At 47.4% G+C, this 14,224-nt stretch overlaps 1 protein-coding gene across 1 annotated transcript in view; it reads right to left on the minus strand.

Annotated features, from left to right (window-relative positions):
* Window positions 1–7,962: 7,962 nt before the first annotated feature.
* CHAT (choline O-acetyltransferase) overlaps window positions 7,963–14,224 on the minus strand; it is a 48,483-nt gene continuing 42,221 nt past the window's right edge. Inside the window, exons 13-15 of the mRNA XM_068983071.1 lie at window positions 14,103–14,165; window positions 9,909–10,046; window positions 7,963–8,232 (exon numbers count right to left, since the gene is read on the minus strand). Of these exons, the coding sequence (XP_068839172.1) occupies window positions 7,963–8,232; window positions 9,909–10,046; window positions 14,103–14,165 (471 nt within the window). The remainder of the gene's footprint in view (window positions 8,233–9,908; window positions 10,047–14,102; window positions 14,166–14,224) is intronic.

Raw genomic sequence — 14,224 nt, forward strand, 5'->3', positions numbered from 1 at the left:
TCTTTTGGGATTGCGTGTGTGTGTGTACATACGTTCATTTTTGCTTGTAATCCAGTTTACTAATTTTCTCTGAAGTTGATGCTATGAAACCCATCAATCTCATGCATTATTTCAGCTGTTTGTTTTTCAACTCTAGAATTTTAGTTTAGTTCCTTTTCAAATTTGCTGTGCCACTTTTTCATAGAGTTGAGTTTCCTGCCAAGGTTTTTAGGCCTGGTATTATCTTCTTGATCATATAAAAATACTTGTTTCATACTCTGTGCTTGGGAATTCCACTATCTGGAGACCCTGTCTGTCCGTCTATATTGTTCTTTCTGCTAGTTTCTGTTGATTTGTCTTGTCTCCTAGAGCGCTTGGTTTACTTTAATTGTGTACTGGACACTGTATTAGAAAAATTATTTGTAAAAATAACTTGAGGCCAAGCATGATGTTATTTTCCTCTATGGAAGACTTTATTTTTTCACTTCTTGCCTGGGCCTGGTAGCACGAGCAACACAGGATCATCTTAATACAATTTCAGGGTCTGAGATTTGCTTAGCCATCCAGATGGCCTGAAACTGGGCTGCAGTCCATGTGGAGGTTGGTTTATTTGTATTTTTTTCCCTCATTACTGTGGTGCAGTCTTTTTTGAATCCTGGCCCAATGAGGGTGGTGGCTTACCAAGATTCATTTGGTGGTGTTTAATACTCCAGTTTTTGGAAGCCTAACTCTGCAAACTCAAAATTGCATCTCATCTTTTAGGTTGCCTATTCAAGATCACTAGATAGCTCCAGAGAAAAAGCATCTCAGTGCTATGCTTGCTCTCACTGTCTCCCCGATCTTAATCCAGTTAGCTCTTTTATGATTTTCAAGAAGATTTTAAAAATATATATGCCAGGTTTTTAAAGATATCTTACGTAGGAGGCATAGTCTGAGTTAAACTACTCTATTGTAACCAGAAACAGAAGCTCTCCCACTGAGAATCTTGCTGGAGTTGCATTGAATCTAGGGATCAACTGGGGGAAAACTGAATGTTTCTGAGGCCTTCCTGTACACCATACTGAAATACCTCTCCTATGGGGCTTCCCACGTGGCGCTAGTAAAGCACCCCCCTGCTAATGTAGGAGACATAGAAGACAGATCCTTGGGTCAGGAAGGGCCTCTGGAGTAGGAAATGACAGCCCACTCCAGTGTTCTCGCCTGAGAAATCCCATGGGCAGAGGAGCAGGCGAGCTACAGCATATGGGGTCACGAAGAGTCAGCTGCGACTAAGCTCGTGTGCGCACACACCTCCCCTTAACTTAGATCTTCCTCATGCCCACTCCAGTCCTCTCGCCTGGAGAATCCCAGGGGCGGGGGAGCCTGGTGGGCTGCAGTCCATGGGGTCGCGAAGAGTCGGACACGACCGAGCGGCTTCACTTTCATGCATTGGAGAAGGAAATGGCGACCCAGTCCAGTGTTCTTGCCTGGAGAATCCCAGGGACAGGGGAGCCTGATGGGCTGCCGTCGATGGGGTCGCACAGAGTCGGACACGACTGAGCGGCTTCACTTTCACTTTTCACTTTCATGCATTGGAGAAGGAAATGACAACCCACTCCAGTGTTCTCGCCTGAGAAATCCCATGGACAGAGGAGCGGACGAGCTACAGCTTTTGGGGTCACAAAGAGTCAGCCGCGACTAAGCTCGTGTGCGCACACACACCTCCCCTTAACTTAGATCTTCCTCAATGCCTTTAAGTGTTGTTTCTCATTATCTGTGGATGGTTTCACATGTGATTTGTTAGATTTATTGCAAGTCATGTATTTTTTTTTCATTTTTTTTGGGGAGGGGGCCACACTGTGTAGCTTATGGAATCTTAGTTCCCTGACCAGGGATCAAACTCATCCCCATAAGTGAAAGTGCCGAGTTCTAACCACTGGACTGCCAGGGAATTCCCTAAGTCATGTATTTAGCATTGTGATTTTATTGTTGTATAAAATGAAGTTGACTTTTATATATTGATCTTATGTAGCTACCTTAACCATTTCTTATGATTTATATTAATTATTTATTTATTTATTTATCCCCTGAGTGGGAAGATTTTAAATCACCACTTCAGTTTAAGATTATGGCACTATCCAGAAATTTTCTTTCTTCTTACATCAGTCTTAATTAATTATATTTTTCTAAGAAATTTTCAATATGAGTTTTTTTGACATTTTTGACATAAACTGGTTGATGTGTTTTTGCCATCTTTTTATTGGCTACTTTATTGTGGTTATGTCAGTTTTTATTCATAATATTACTTATTTCTAACCTTCTCCTTTTATTTTATTGGTTTTACCTGTGACCTCTCTATTTTGTTAGTCTTTTCAAAGAATCAGCTTCTCCGTCATTTAGCTCCTCTGTCGTTCCGGTTTTTCTTTCACTGATAGCTGTTTTTGTCTTTATTACTTTCTTTGAGTTCACTCTTCCTTCTGCTTTCCTTGAGTCTACTGTTGGTCCTTTTTCTCACTTTTTTAAGCCATCTTTACTCATCAGTCTTGAGTCTCCTCTCTTTTCTGTTGTTAAGAATTTCCCACAAAGCATCACTTTTGTTGTATCGCAGAAGCTTTTTTTTTAAAAAAAATACAGTTTCCTGTGCTATACAGTAAATCCCTGTTACTCATCTATTTATCTTATTTTTTAATAAACCTTTTGGTCACTCCATGAGGTATATGGGATTTTACTTCCCCGACCAGGGACTGAACCTGGGCCCCCTGTATTCGAAGCACAGTGTCTTAACCGCTGGACTGCCAGAGAAGTTCCTATGCCAGAGGTCTTGATATGAGGTCTGTATTTTCTTGCTCTAAATATTTTAAAATTTCCATTATTATTTCTTTTTTGACCATGGGTTTTAGAATGATGTGTTTTTTTGATTCTGGAATATTCTTAGCCATTTTCTCTTTAAATAGTGCGTTCCCCCCATTCTTTCCCTTTTTCATAGATTTTCTTTCTTTGCAATGTTAAATGAATCTATTTCATGGCTCCTCTCAGTCATCTCTTTTCTCTAGCCTTTGTAGTGTTGTTCACCTGTTTGTCTTGTCTGCTGCTTTCGCTCCCGTAAGCCATTTCTTGTTCTGTTTGTGTTTTGCCCGTGACCTCATTTTTAATGCAGCGTCTTCCCCCATGGGGGTTTGGTGTGTTCAGGGTTGTGGAAAGTGGTTTTGTAATTGATCCTGCTGAGGTCCTTTGGATCTTACTGACCTAGGCAATTTAAATAAATTATTGGTTTGGAATGCCTGCTTTAGAAATAAGATTCTACATCCACATATAGCATAAATTTATAATTAAATTTCTTGTGGATGTCTTTTTTCCATCATCTGCAGCTGTGTGTGAATAGCATGGTTCCTCAGTGCTCCCCTGGACTGATGGGAAGAGTGTTTCTAGTGCTTTTTACAGAGTTAGGACACCTCTCTGAGGTTCTGGTTTAGTGTGGGGCATTTAGCTGCATCTCCGACCCTGGCTGGGCTGAGGTTATGTCCTCTCAACTTGCAGGGGTGGAAAAGACCACTGTCGACCACTGGAGTCTGTGTCTGGTCCGGTACACCTTTAGCTCCTGCTCACCACTCTGTTTTGGACAGCATTTCCCCCCCTAGAATGTGGGTTTATTTTCTTTCTTTTGAACTTGACTATGTGCTTAAACTTTTTTCCTCTTTTTGCATATGTTTTATAGGTGGAAGGAGCCCTCCTCTGTCAGTTCAGCCTGCTGTCTTGCAGTTTCTTATGTAAGAGATGGAGGCCAAGGACAGAAACTTGGGACCCAATGATGTGGAAGGAACAGAGACAGGAAGTGAAATCCCACGAGGAGATGGAAGAAGCAGAAGAGAGCAAAGAGAGAGCTGGTCCTTGGGACACGAGGGTGAACGGGGCTTTGAGAAAGGCCCTCTCTTGTGATGTGAGAATGCCACACTGTTCACCCTGCAGACTCAAGAGGCCGCTGTGGAAGAAAGACTCAGAAACAGAGAAGCTGAGAGGCTGCCTCAGTTTATAAAGGGAAGCCACGGCACTGGTTCTCCCTCTGTCCCCAAGGGGAGCTGCTTAGGCGTAATTTAGAAACTCGTGGTTGCTCTTGTGAACCCGGGCGGGACTCCTCCTTACGTTTCTACCTGAGTGTGCCAATGTCCACTCCCAGGACCTTCAGACGAACAGGAGAGGGGTGGCATTATTTTGCTCATTGGGGTTGGCTTGCCTGTGACTCTTCTCTGTCACCTACATCTGGTTATTTTGGGGCCAACAAGAGCAAAGCCACATTACTTTCATCCTGTTCCTTCGTATCCCCTTCATTGCTCCTAGAATATTCTTAGCCATGTCTTTTTGGATAACGCCTCCTTTGCATCCCAATCACACAAATTCATACACTTGAAGGTTCCTGTTGGGCTTTGATCAGAAAGCATTTGGGCTTCTGTTTGGAGGGATCTTGGTTCTCGTTCAGACTTCCCAGATAAACAATCTTCCTGCCAATTCAGGAGACTCAGGTTCGATCCCGGGTTTGGGGATCAAAGGAAAGGGCCACCTACTCCAGTATTCTCACCTGGAGAATTCCATGGACAGAGAAGTCTGCTGGGCTACAGTCCATGGGGTTGAAACGAGTTGGACATGACTGAGCGACTAAACGATAACAATGACAGTTCCGGTTCTGTGGACTCTTGGGGTTGTGGAGGGGTTTGCAGTTTGGAATATATCTGCGCCGGCTGCAGGACCATGCAGGGTTCAGGAAGTGTGTGCGCATGCACTTGTGAGCCTGCAATAAGAATGTCGAATTTTTATATCACTTCTAAGTTTTCGAACAATGACCATTTTATGTCATTTTGCCACAACCCTGGAAATGGGTAGTGCTGATATCAATATTCCCATTTTACAGATGAGGACACTGAGGGCTAGAGAGGTGAAAGTGACATTCCCCAAAGTCACTCCATCTTGCTATCAGAGCTAGAGCTGTGTCTATAGTTTAGGCATCCCCCCCTCCAAACCTGATGCTTTTCCCTCCGCTTCATTCTGCTTATGCATGTTCTTCCAGACTTAGGTGGAGACACCCATCTCTATACCCAACCTGATCACAAACACCCCATGAACCCTCTCTGTCCCTCACCCTATACATGCCACACACTAGGAGAGACTAAGTTCTTTCCTGCTCTTTCTCTCCCAGCTCCTGTTTTTCATCCACTGTTGCTGTTGTCAGACCTCAGACAAAGGCGAATGAATTGTTGACCCAGCTGACAGAATTTACTACACAAGTTTTTATAGCATTTCTGGGCAGCAACAGCAGCCAATGCCATCTTTCTTGGCATTACTTTTTTATTGAATATAGACTTACAGTCTTTAAATAATTTGAATATAGTGCTTTCAATATACAGTTCTTTCATCACACATATATTTCTTTAAAGCACAAAACTATAACTTAAAATCAAAAGGCTATAAACACACATGTACATATGGCCATAAATCTAGAACTGTTTTATAAAAATAGAACTCAAATATCAACTTTATATATTTTGGCAACTGAGCAGTACTGTAAGGTGGCCACACACATTTTATTATGCATCACTGTCCCCCCAAATCTGAGTCTCCAAGTTTCATTTTCCACCTCTCTGAGGACTCTTGGGACAGTCTCCTTTACCAGGGTCCCCACAGAGATGGCCGTGGCTCAGCACTGCCTTTACATAAACGCTCAGTGTGCCCACCTGAACTGGGAGGGGGAAGACCAGCTTCCAGCCCCTCCCTCAGAGGGAGGAGCTGTTCCCTCCTGCCAAACGTCTGCCGTCCACACATGGTTGATATCGGAGCACATAGTCAGTTCCCTTTCCCTAAGCTCAGAAAATGGCAGATGTGTTTGGTTCTGACAAATGGGTGTTTGAGAGAAAGTGTGAAACAAACATCACCTGAACAGTGCCTGCTGGGGTAACATCATCCCGACAGTGGGCACCAGGGCCCACCTGCCCATGCAAGGCCCTTCACACATGTGACCTATCATCCTGACAACCTCACAAGGCTGGGACGCGCTTGTCCCCATGTGATGATAGAAGAACTTGAGTCTCTGGGCTCTTTAAGTCTCTTGGCCAAGACCAGTGAGGCTGCCTGATCCCCAAACCAGAGCTGTCTACCTGCCCAGAAACTTTTGGAGAGAAACCAGAAGAGAACTTGGATCTTCACTGTGGTCATTTGCTGGAAACAAGTAGGTAGCTTTGAGTCAGCTTACAGCAGGTGGACAGCAGTTCCTCAAACATTCCTGGGACTCTTGGGCTGTGCTTTTCCAGGCGGAGCAGAAAGGTGGACGCGTGAGGGAAGCAGCATGGATCTGCAGACCAGTGGCTCTGAAGGGGCAGGGCCAGAATCTCCCGGATCACACAATAGAAATTCTCAGCCTGAACCGCGCGGCTCAAGGAATTTACAGCTTAGGGTTGTCTGTGTTATCAAAGGTCCCAGCAAAGGTCAAAATGTTCCCCCCATCTCAGCCCTGCCTGCTTCTATGTTAGTCAAAGGGCAGAGAGCTTGCACAGTGCTCCAAAGAAGAGACACATTGAGGGTCCCTGGGCCACAGTGGAGGGTGATACAGAGCAGGATGGGCGGGTCACTGCCTCATGTCTTTGCGGGAGGAGTAGAGGGCTTTTCTTTTTTTTAGGAAAACCCGCAGGAAGCATGGCAGAACTCAGTGAGATAGGAGCCCAGTTCTGCACCTCCTCTGGACAGAAGCAGGCTGCCTTGGCTATTTGCAGTTTTGATTTTTCTGGTTGCTTTCCCATAAAAATATGCCCTAGCAGAAAGTGCCTCTCATCTCCCCCATGATCACTGCCTCCCTGGACATTCTCAGCTCAGTTCTGTGGACTGTTGGCCCCTCCATCAGGGCTGGCTCTGTGCACAGCCTTTCCCTCCTCCCAGCCCCTCTCTTCACCAGCTGTGTCCTCAGCCCCCAGGCCGGTGAAGAGCTCTGATTTGGGCTCCTCCACATGCCTTTTAGTCCCAGCTGTCTAAGGATGTCCAGCTTAGGCCACTGAGATCGTATTCTGAAATTAATGTCACAGTGCTTTTCTTAAAAGCCTCTCTTAAGAATGAACGAAACAAAGCAAGCAACAGCAGCAGAAAACCCCTGAAGCACCCTGCTCTCCTCCTAAAGGCAGATCACCGACCAGGGCATGTTTCTTGTGAAGGCGAGTGGGAACGCAACCAGAAAAAATGCAAGCGGCAGGATCCCTGGGGAGGTGGACCGGTCCCTGCCAGGCCCCCAGGGAAAGCAGGGAGCGGCAGCTACTGCAGGGCAATGGCAGACCATTTTCTTCCCCTTTCAGAATAGCCAGACCAGATTTTCTGAACTCAGTGGAAGGCTGCTTCCGGGAGGCAAAAGGAGAAATGTGTTTGCAGGCCCAGATCACTGTATTTTAAATTAACTTGGGCTGTGTGTGTGTGTGTGTGTGTGTGTCGGGGGGTGGGTGCTGCTTACAGGACCACGTGTCTCAGGGCGGGTCGCTCTGAATGCCGTGATCAGACTGCTTTGAATCTGAAAACAAAGCCCTCTGCTCCTCCCTAGGAGACACAGGCAGTGACCTGGGGTTAGCCTCTTCCTTCACGGTTCATTTGGGTACACTGCACATAATAAGGTGACTCATTCTTCCACTGGACATGCTGGGTCCTGCTGGGAAGCACACGCCAACACTGAGCTGCTGTGGCTATGGAGGGAAGTCAGTGGGCTTCCCCATCTCACCCGGGCCACCTCAGAGCCAGGCTGGTCTTACTTCCCAACACACAGGCCCGAGGACACCTTGATAAATAATGATGATCCCCGTGCCTCATGAGAAGTACACTCCTCCTGCCAGTCCAGCTCTGTGTGAACCCTCAGTGTGGTCTGTGTTGGGTCTGGAGTTATAGGGAAGCTACAGAAAGCTGTGGTGAAGGCTGGGAGCAAGGGGTTCGGCGGGGTCTGGCAGCTGCAGAATGCCGGATTGAGGAGTTGAAAGTTGGTGTCAGCCATCAGGGTTGGTGCCCCTGACTGGGCCTTGTTACTTTTTCCTTTGTTGCTGGTGGCTTGCCTGTGGCAGACAGTGGCAGACTGCAGAGGCGTCTCATTTCAAGGAGGCTTTCTTCCACAGCTTTTGCAAACTTGGTTGACGATGTCTCCTTGCAGTTGTGGAAGCTGGAGATGCAGAAAAGGATGCTCTCTGGCTGGGGGTTGTAGCAGGTACCGTACCCATTGGGCACCACGGGACCGTAGCAGCAGAACATCTCCATGGTGGTGGGCACCTGGGGGAGAGGACAGGTCAGAGGCCGCCTGTTCTGAGAGCCTGCTCAAAGCATGACGTTCTAGCAGTCCAGGGGCCTCAAGGAGATATTTGCTTCTCTTTGACTATTTCCCACCTGGGTGTGTGACTGAATTAAGCACATCACCTGACTGCTTCATCATGGATGGCCACAGCCAGAGTCATCAAAACAAACCCATCTAACTGCATGAATCAGAAGAGAGGCCATAAGCCCCTCCCTGGTGTGAAATCTGCTCTGCTCGTGGAGTCGGAAGCCCCCAGACTGACCCGGTGCTGGGCCGAATCTCTCCTTCACCTGGGGGCTGTTTGAATCACCCAGGCAATCAGAGCAATTTACTAAATGGCACCCTGGTGGCACCCAACAGTTAGATGGCTTCCCAGAGGGAGTAATTTATGAACTGGAGGAAATCTGGCTCCTCTCCTCTGTCGACTTTTTCCCACATCCTTAATCACTGTCGGTGTTGCCTGGCTGGCCTGCTTGTCTCTCCACAGCCTGGTCACGCACAATTACCCAGCATCGGGTGTTTCAGAGATTGCCATCAACTGGAGTTTTTAGTTATGGACCTGATACATTTTGAATTCAGAAGGCTGCGATTTTGTAATGAGGATCACAAGCCAAGAGAAAGTGCTTCTGAAGGCACTGAAACCATCAATGTTCATTCCAGTTGGAGAAAAAAATACCACCACACCCTGAATTAATTGTATTAGCTGGCTTCAGAGGGGAAAATGGAGCACGTTCCAGAGCAGGTGCAGGGCGGTGTGTGTTGTAAACCCACAGGCCTTCAGAAATGACACTGGCCGTTTTAATGGGGCAGAACAGACCATTAGTCTTGCTAATAGAGTCACCTCATTGTCAGATAAATTTGGCGTGCAACAGCCGAAGGCCATAAAGCGTTCCGAAGCACTTTTTGCCCACGGATGGTTTCCTGAAGAATTTATGTTGTTCTGTTCTGCCCTCGTTTACTCACGTCTGCAAGCTCACTGCCGTAATGACAAAGCGAAATTACCGAGTGGGCTTTTATCCTCAAACACAGCTTTATCAGCCCTTTTTATTGCCCATGTTCTGCTTTTCGCAGATGAGGTGGAGTTTTCGTAAACTGACATTTGCAGGGTGGGGTGGGGGGGGTAGGTATTTTCTCTTCTAAATGGCTGCCTTTCTCTAACAGATCGTGTTCTGCTTTTGTGTCGGCAGTCCTCCAACAGAACAAGGCTGTAGCGCTGGTTTAGGAGATGCCGGAGTGGCCCCTTACGATGAGGTCTGTGACCTGCTTGGAGGACCCTGTCCATGCCAAGCACTGGGGTATGGGCTTTCTACTTACATCATTGCATCTGATTGAGCCAGGACTTGCCTCTGGGCCCATAGGACACTGCCTCTAGGGCAACATTGGAAGAAGGAGGCCTAATGGTTAGGGCACCAGAGTGGGTATTCTTCCATCCTGCCCACCTCTGCTAAGGAGGCATTTGTGATCATGCACATTTAGAAGATGGGGAAAACCGCACTCGGAGCATTTCGGTCCTTCTGCTGAAGGGCATGCAGTTCCCTGGAAGCAGAGCCAGGACCGGGCTGATTCCAAGCAGTGGGCTGTAGTCACTCAGCTTGTGAGAAAGCCCACTGCTTCCACTGAGTGCTCTCGAGTGCTGGCTGCGCTGGGGCAGTACCTGGCTGGTGGAGAGCACGAAGCGGTTGCTCATCAGGTACGTTTCATCCGTGAACATCTCGGGCAGCTCCTCGCACGTTTCCCGGGCCAGCTCCCGCAGCCCCAGCAGGTGGTTGTCGATGGCCATCCCTGTTATGGCCTGGGACAGAGAGCAGGGCTTGAGGCACGCGCTTCCCCTTCTTCCCTCCTCTCTAGTCTGCAAAGCTCGTGGGGCCTCTAACGGCTCTGGCCCACCCAGTGCTTGCTGGGACCACGTCTGCGCGTGGTGGCTGCCCAGGACCAAGCACTCCTACACTCCTCTGCTCCTTGTGTATTTCTTCACACCCGGGATAAGCCAGAGCAGGGAGGGTTCTAGATGAGGATGCCCGAGTTAAAAGCCAGTGAGTCTGACTGCCCGCCCCCCAACAGCATGCTCCCTGCTGATGTTCAGCGTGTATAACCCCTCATGCTCCAAGTGGAAACAGCAGGGCTGGCTTGGCCCTCCTGGGCACCCCTTCAGGGGCAGAAGCTGGGCAGGAGCACAGGTGCTGGCTGGAACCCATCCAAGCATGGGTAGGGGTACCCCAGGCTGTCACTGGATGGGCTTTCACCACAACCAACACTTCATCCTCCAGCAGGAGCCCAAGGAACAAGGGGCAGAGGGTGCTGAGGTGTCCTTGAATCTTGGCTGCTATTTCACAGGCTCAGAATCAATTCAACTAAACTGGACTCATAATCTAAGAGTAATTTTGAGACAGGAGCTAGACAGCTTAGCAGAGGCTCAGCTCACATTTTCAAGGGTTGTTGGAGGAAAGAAAGGGTCTTCCTTTTTGTCACAGGTATTTGAAATCTTATCAAAGGATAAGAGAATAGCAGTGGAGACTCCTACGTAAGAGGAGCTCAGGGGTGGTGGTGTGGCTGGAAGGGGACAGTGGAGCCAGGGCAGGCACAGGGGTTTTGTGCAGCAGGCACAGGGGTTTTGCACAGATTACATGTTTGATTGGGGCAATTTGTGGGGCCCGATTTGTGAGACATAGAGGCCTCTTTCTTTTAAAATAATTTTTAAACTTATTTTATTTTTGGCCATGCTGCATCTTCATTGCTTTCTGTGGGCTTTCTCTGGCTGAAGGGCGTGGGGGCCACTCCTCTTCGTGGTGTGCGGGCCCCTCATCGCGCTGGCTTCCCTTGCTGCAGAGCACAGGCTACAGGGCTCAGGTGCTTAGGGAGCTGCAGCATGTGCGCTCAGAGCTGAGGCTCACGGGCTTAGTTGCTCCACACCATGTGGAACCCTCCCGGACCAGGGATAGAGCTCGTGTCCTCTGTATTGACAGGTGGAGTCTGGGCCACTGTGCTCCCAGGGAAGTCCCTCCTCTGGCTTCTTGTAATAAGCTCTGGATCCACATCAGGGTAACTGTGAGTAACTCCTGGGGGTTTCACAGTTACATAAGATGGCCCCTTAGCTGTTAATGCCCCACATAGGCGGAAATCTTCGACCACAGTGAACTTTGCTCAGGTTTACAAGGTACCTTTTGGAATTTGACTGCTGTTCTCTTTCAGTTGAGAATGGATGCATAAAGATGACTCAGGGGCCCCAGTCTCTCCAAACACACCTAATTACAGGCTGGAAGGACACGTTATACAATCACCACTCACTCTGGACGTGCCCCGTTAGGACAGAGGCGAAGCCCCGTGAGGCGGGCCAGCTATGAAGCAGATGTCCGTCCAGTTCTCAGGTCGCCGCAGTCTGACGGCCGCTCTGTGTGGGTTATCAGAGCAGCCACACAGTCCAGCAGCCAATCCACCTCGGCTTTCACCGTCTCTGAAGCTACTGTAGCAACTGGGGTTGATTCAACAGACTCTTTGGATCAGAGCCATGAGAAGTAACGAGCAAAATGACTCAACATCCAGTCTTTCGCTCATTCGAGAACCTTACCTGCGTGCCTACTATGTGCCTGAGAAGCTGCTAGAGAACAAAGCAGTCGCAGACTCGGCCTCATGGAGCCTTGGGTGGCGTCATATCAACCAATCGTACAAATAGACTTGTGATCATCGGCTGAGAAAACACCAGGAAGGAGACGCACACGGCGCTTTGGGAGGATGTGTCTGGACCACATTTGCTCCTTTCCTCGGAATTTCCTTTCTCCATAACCTCTGCCAAATACACTTGCCAGATACACGGAGGTTTCCTGGTTTCCCCCTCCGTCCCTTACCCCGCACATCCAACCAGGGGCCTACAGGGCATCCTTACGCCTCTCCTCTCCCCACCCCTGATCTCTTTCCTTCAGCTGTTTTCACCAGCTTAAAATAGTTAACACAGCAGAACCCAATGGCAATGCTTTGGAGAATATTTTCCTAAAATTTTCATAAAATTTTAAATTTTTATCAAAGTTGTATATTTATAGTTTGAAAAAAAAAAACCCAAATAAGCCAAAGACTTATGTCACTTTGCCAGCACTGAGCCCCACTCCACAGAAGCAATCACTTGGAGCCCTTTTAGCGAGTGACTTTCTTAGTTCAGAATAACAGGCTTAGACTGCTGCTGCTGCATTTTCAACTTCCTTATTATAGAAGATGAAACTTTGGCTCTTTGCTACCCTCCTTCCCAAATATGCTTCCACTCCCCTATGCTTCCAGCAGAGTTAGGCTTGAACTCCTTGTCACTTGATCAACATTCACTGTTTACATGGCTATAATTATGCAAGTATTCACAGCTGAGTCCTGAGTCCTGAGTGTGTTAGGATTAGATTTCCTAAATCAGTTTTTTGCGTTCCCTAGAATCGACAGTTTGTAAATGATTAAATTATGATTTTCCCACTTGCTTACCTTTCTATGTATCTACGATTTATTGATTCGTAAATCCTCAGCCAGAAGTGTGAAACTCCCCTTAGTGCATAAAAATGTATCAGCTAATTCATCAGCTTACTTTCTCCTTTCACTTCTTGCTTCTCCGTGGACTGACTGTTCCCTGGGTCTGCTGAACAGCTGTCAACTTGGGGCCTCCCTTTGCTCTCACCCTTTTTCTCGACCTCTTTCTGGTGCTGAGTCTTCTGATGTTTAAGTCTCTGATTTTCTTTGTGTTTCATCCTCTTACGTTAGTGGTCTACACCCTCCAACAGCTTTACGAGAAAGAGCTTAATAAGGAAGAATCGTAAGCCCTTGCCTTTGCACGTGCTGTCCCCTTCTAGGGCCATCCTTCCCGTCTACATCTACCTGACGAACACTTCCTGCTTTAAGTCTCGTATGAAGCACTGCTTCCTCTGGGGAGCTCACCTCGCTTTCCCAAGCAGAAGGAACTTATTCCTCCATGTTCTCTGCTACTTCCTGAAATACTTAAGGCCTCTTTTCCCTTCTACCTAGTGAACTCCCCAAGGATAGGGCTTCATTTTTTATTTGCCAGCACCTAATGCCTTGCCTGGCATAGAGCAGAAAATCAAAGGATACCCACGGAAGACATGAGAGCAAGCTTGATTTTCCCCAAACAGAACAAACAGCTATTCAGATGAATCAGGGACCTAGCAACTGAATTGGAGAAAAGCCTATACTGGCTAGTTCTCAAACCCAGATCTACGTTGTGCTTGCTTTCAGATACACAGATAGTAAGCAAAGTAAATACACAGTAAATTCCTTTTCATAGATTGTATGATCCTTCAAAGGCTGTATCAGAATGATTCACAATTGATATATTGATCACCAGTCCAAGCAGTAGCTTACTTTTGGTTTATATGCAAATGATGGCTTTGCAATGCCAGAAAATACATTATTTTCCTAACCCAGGAAAGCATTTCCCTTACCATTTCAATTTCATCATTAACTTTCAGCAAAAAAATCTTTTTATTCACAAGCAGTATAAATAAATAAATACATGGAGAATAAGAAGGCAGAAACAGCCCTTGGTGGGAATAAACACTGCCTCACTGAGATTGCGCGAACCACACACTCTGCCTTCTCTTATATAAACTGTAAGGCGCTTTACATGTTGGTGCTATTATTACTGGTGTTGTTTCAAAGACCGTTCATTGTGTTCCTGTAAAATCCATGTAAAAAGCAGGAGTGCTGTGTTACCCAGCTTTTAAAAATAAGAAAGAGGAGGCTCTGAGAGGCAAGGTGGCCTCACCAAGTTGCTGCTTAGGAGGTGGCCCAGCTGTCACCCTGAGTCCGTGCCGAGGCCCCAGCTCTGGGCGCAGCCGGGGTCCTGAGCTCAGGCGAGGTCACTCACCATGACTGTGTACTCCGTCTGGGCTCGGATGGCGTCCTTCAGGAGCAGCAGCTTCTCCGAATCCTGTAAAAGGACAGAGACACAGTGCATGGGGCTTTAAGAGGCTGCTCAGGTACAGACCA

The sequence above is a fragment of the Capricornis sumatraensis genome, chromosome 10, assembly GCF_032405125.1.
Source record: "Capricornis sumatraensis isolate serow.1 chromosome 10, serow.2, whole genome shotgun sequence".
Taxonomy (NCBI): domain Eukaryota; kingdom Metazoa; phylum Chordata; class Mammalia; order Artiodactyla; family Bovidae; genus Capricornis; species Capricornis sumatraensis.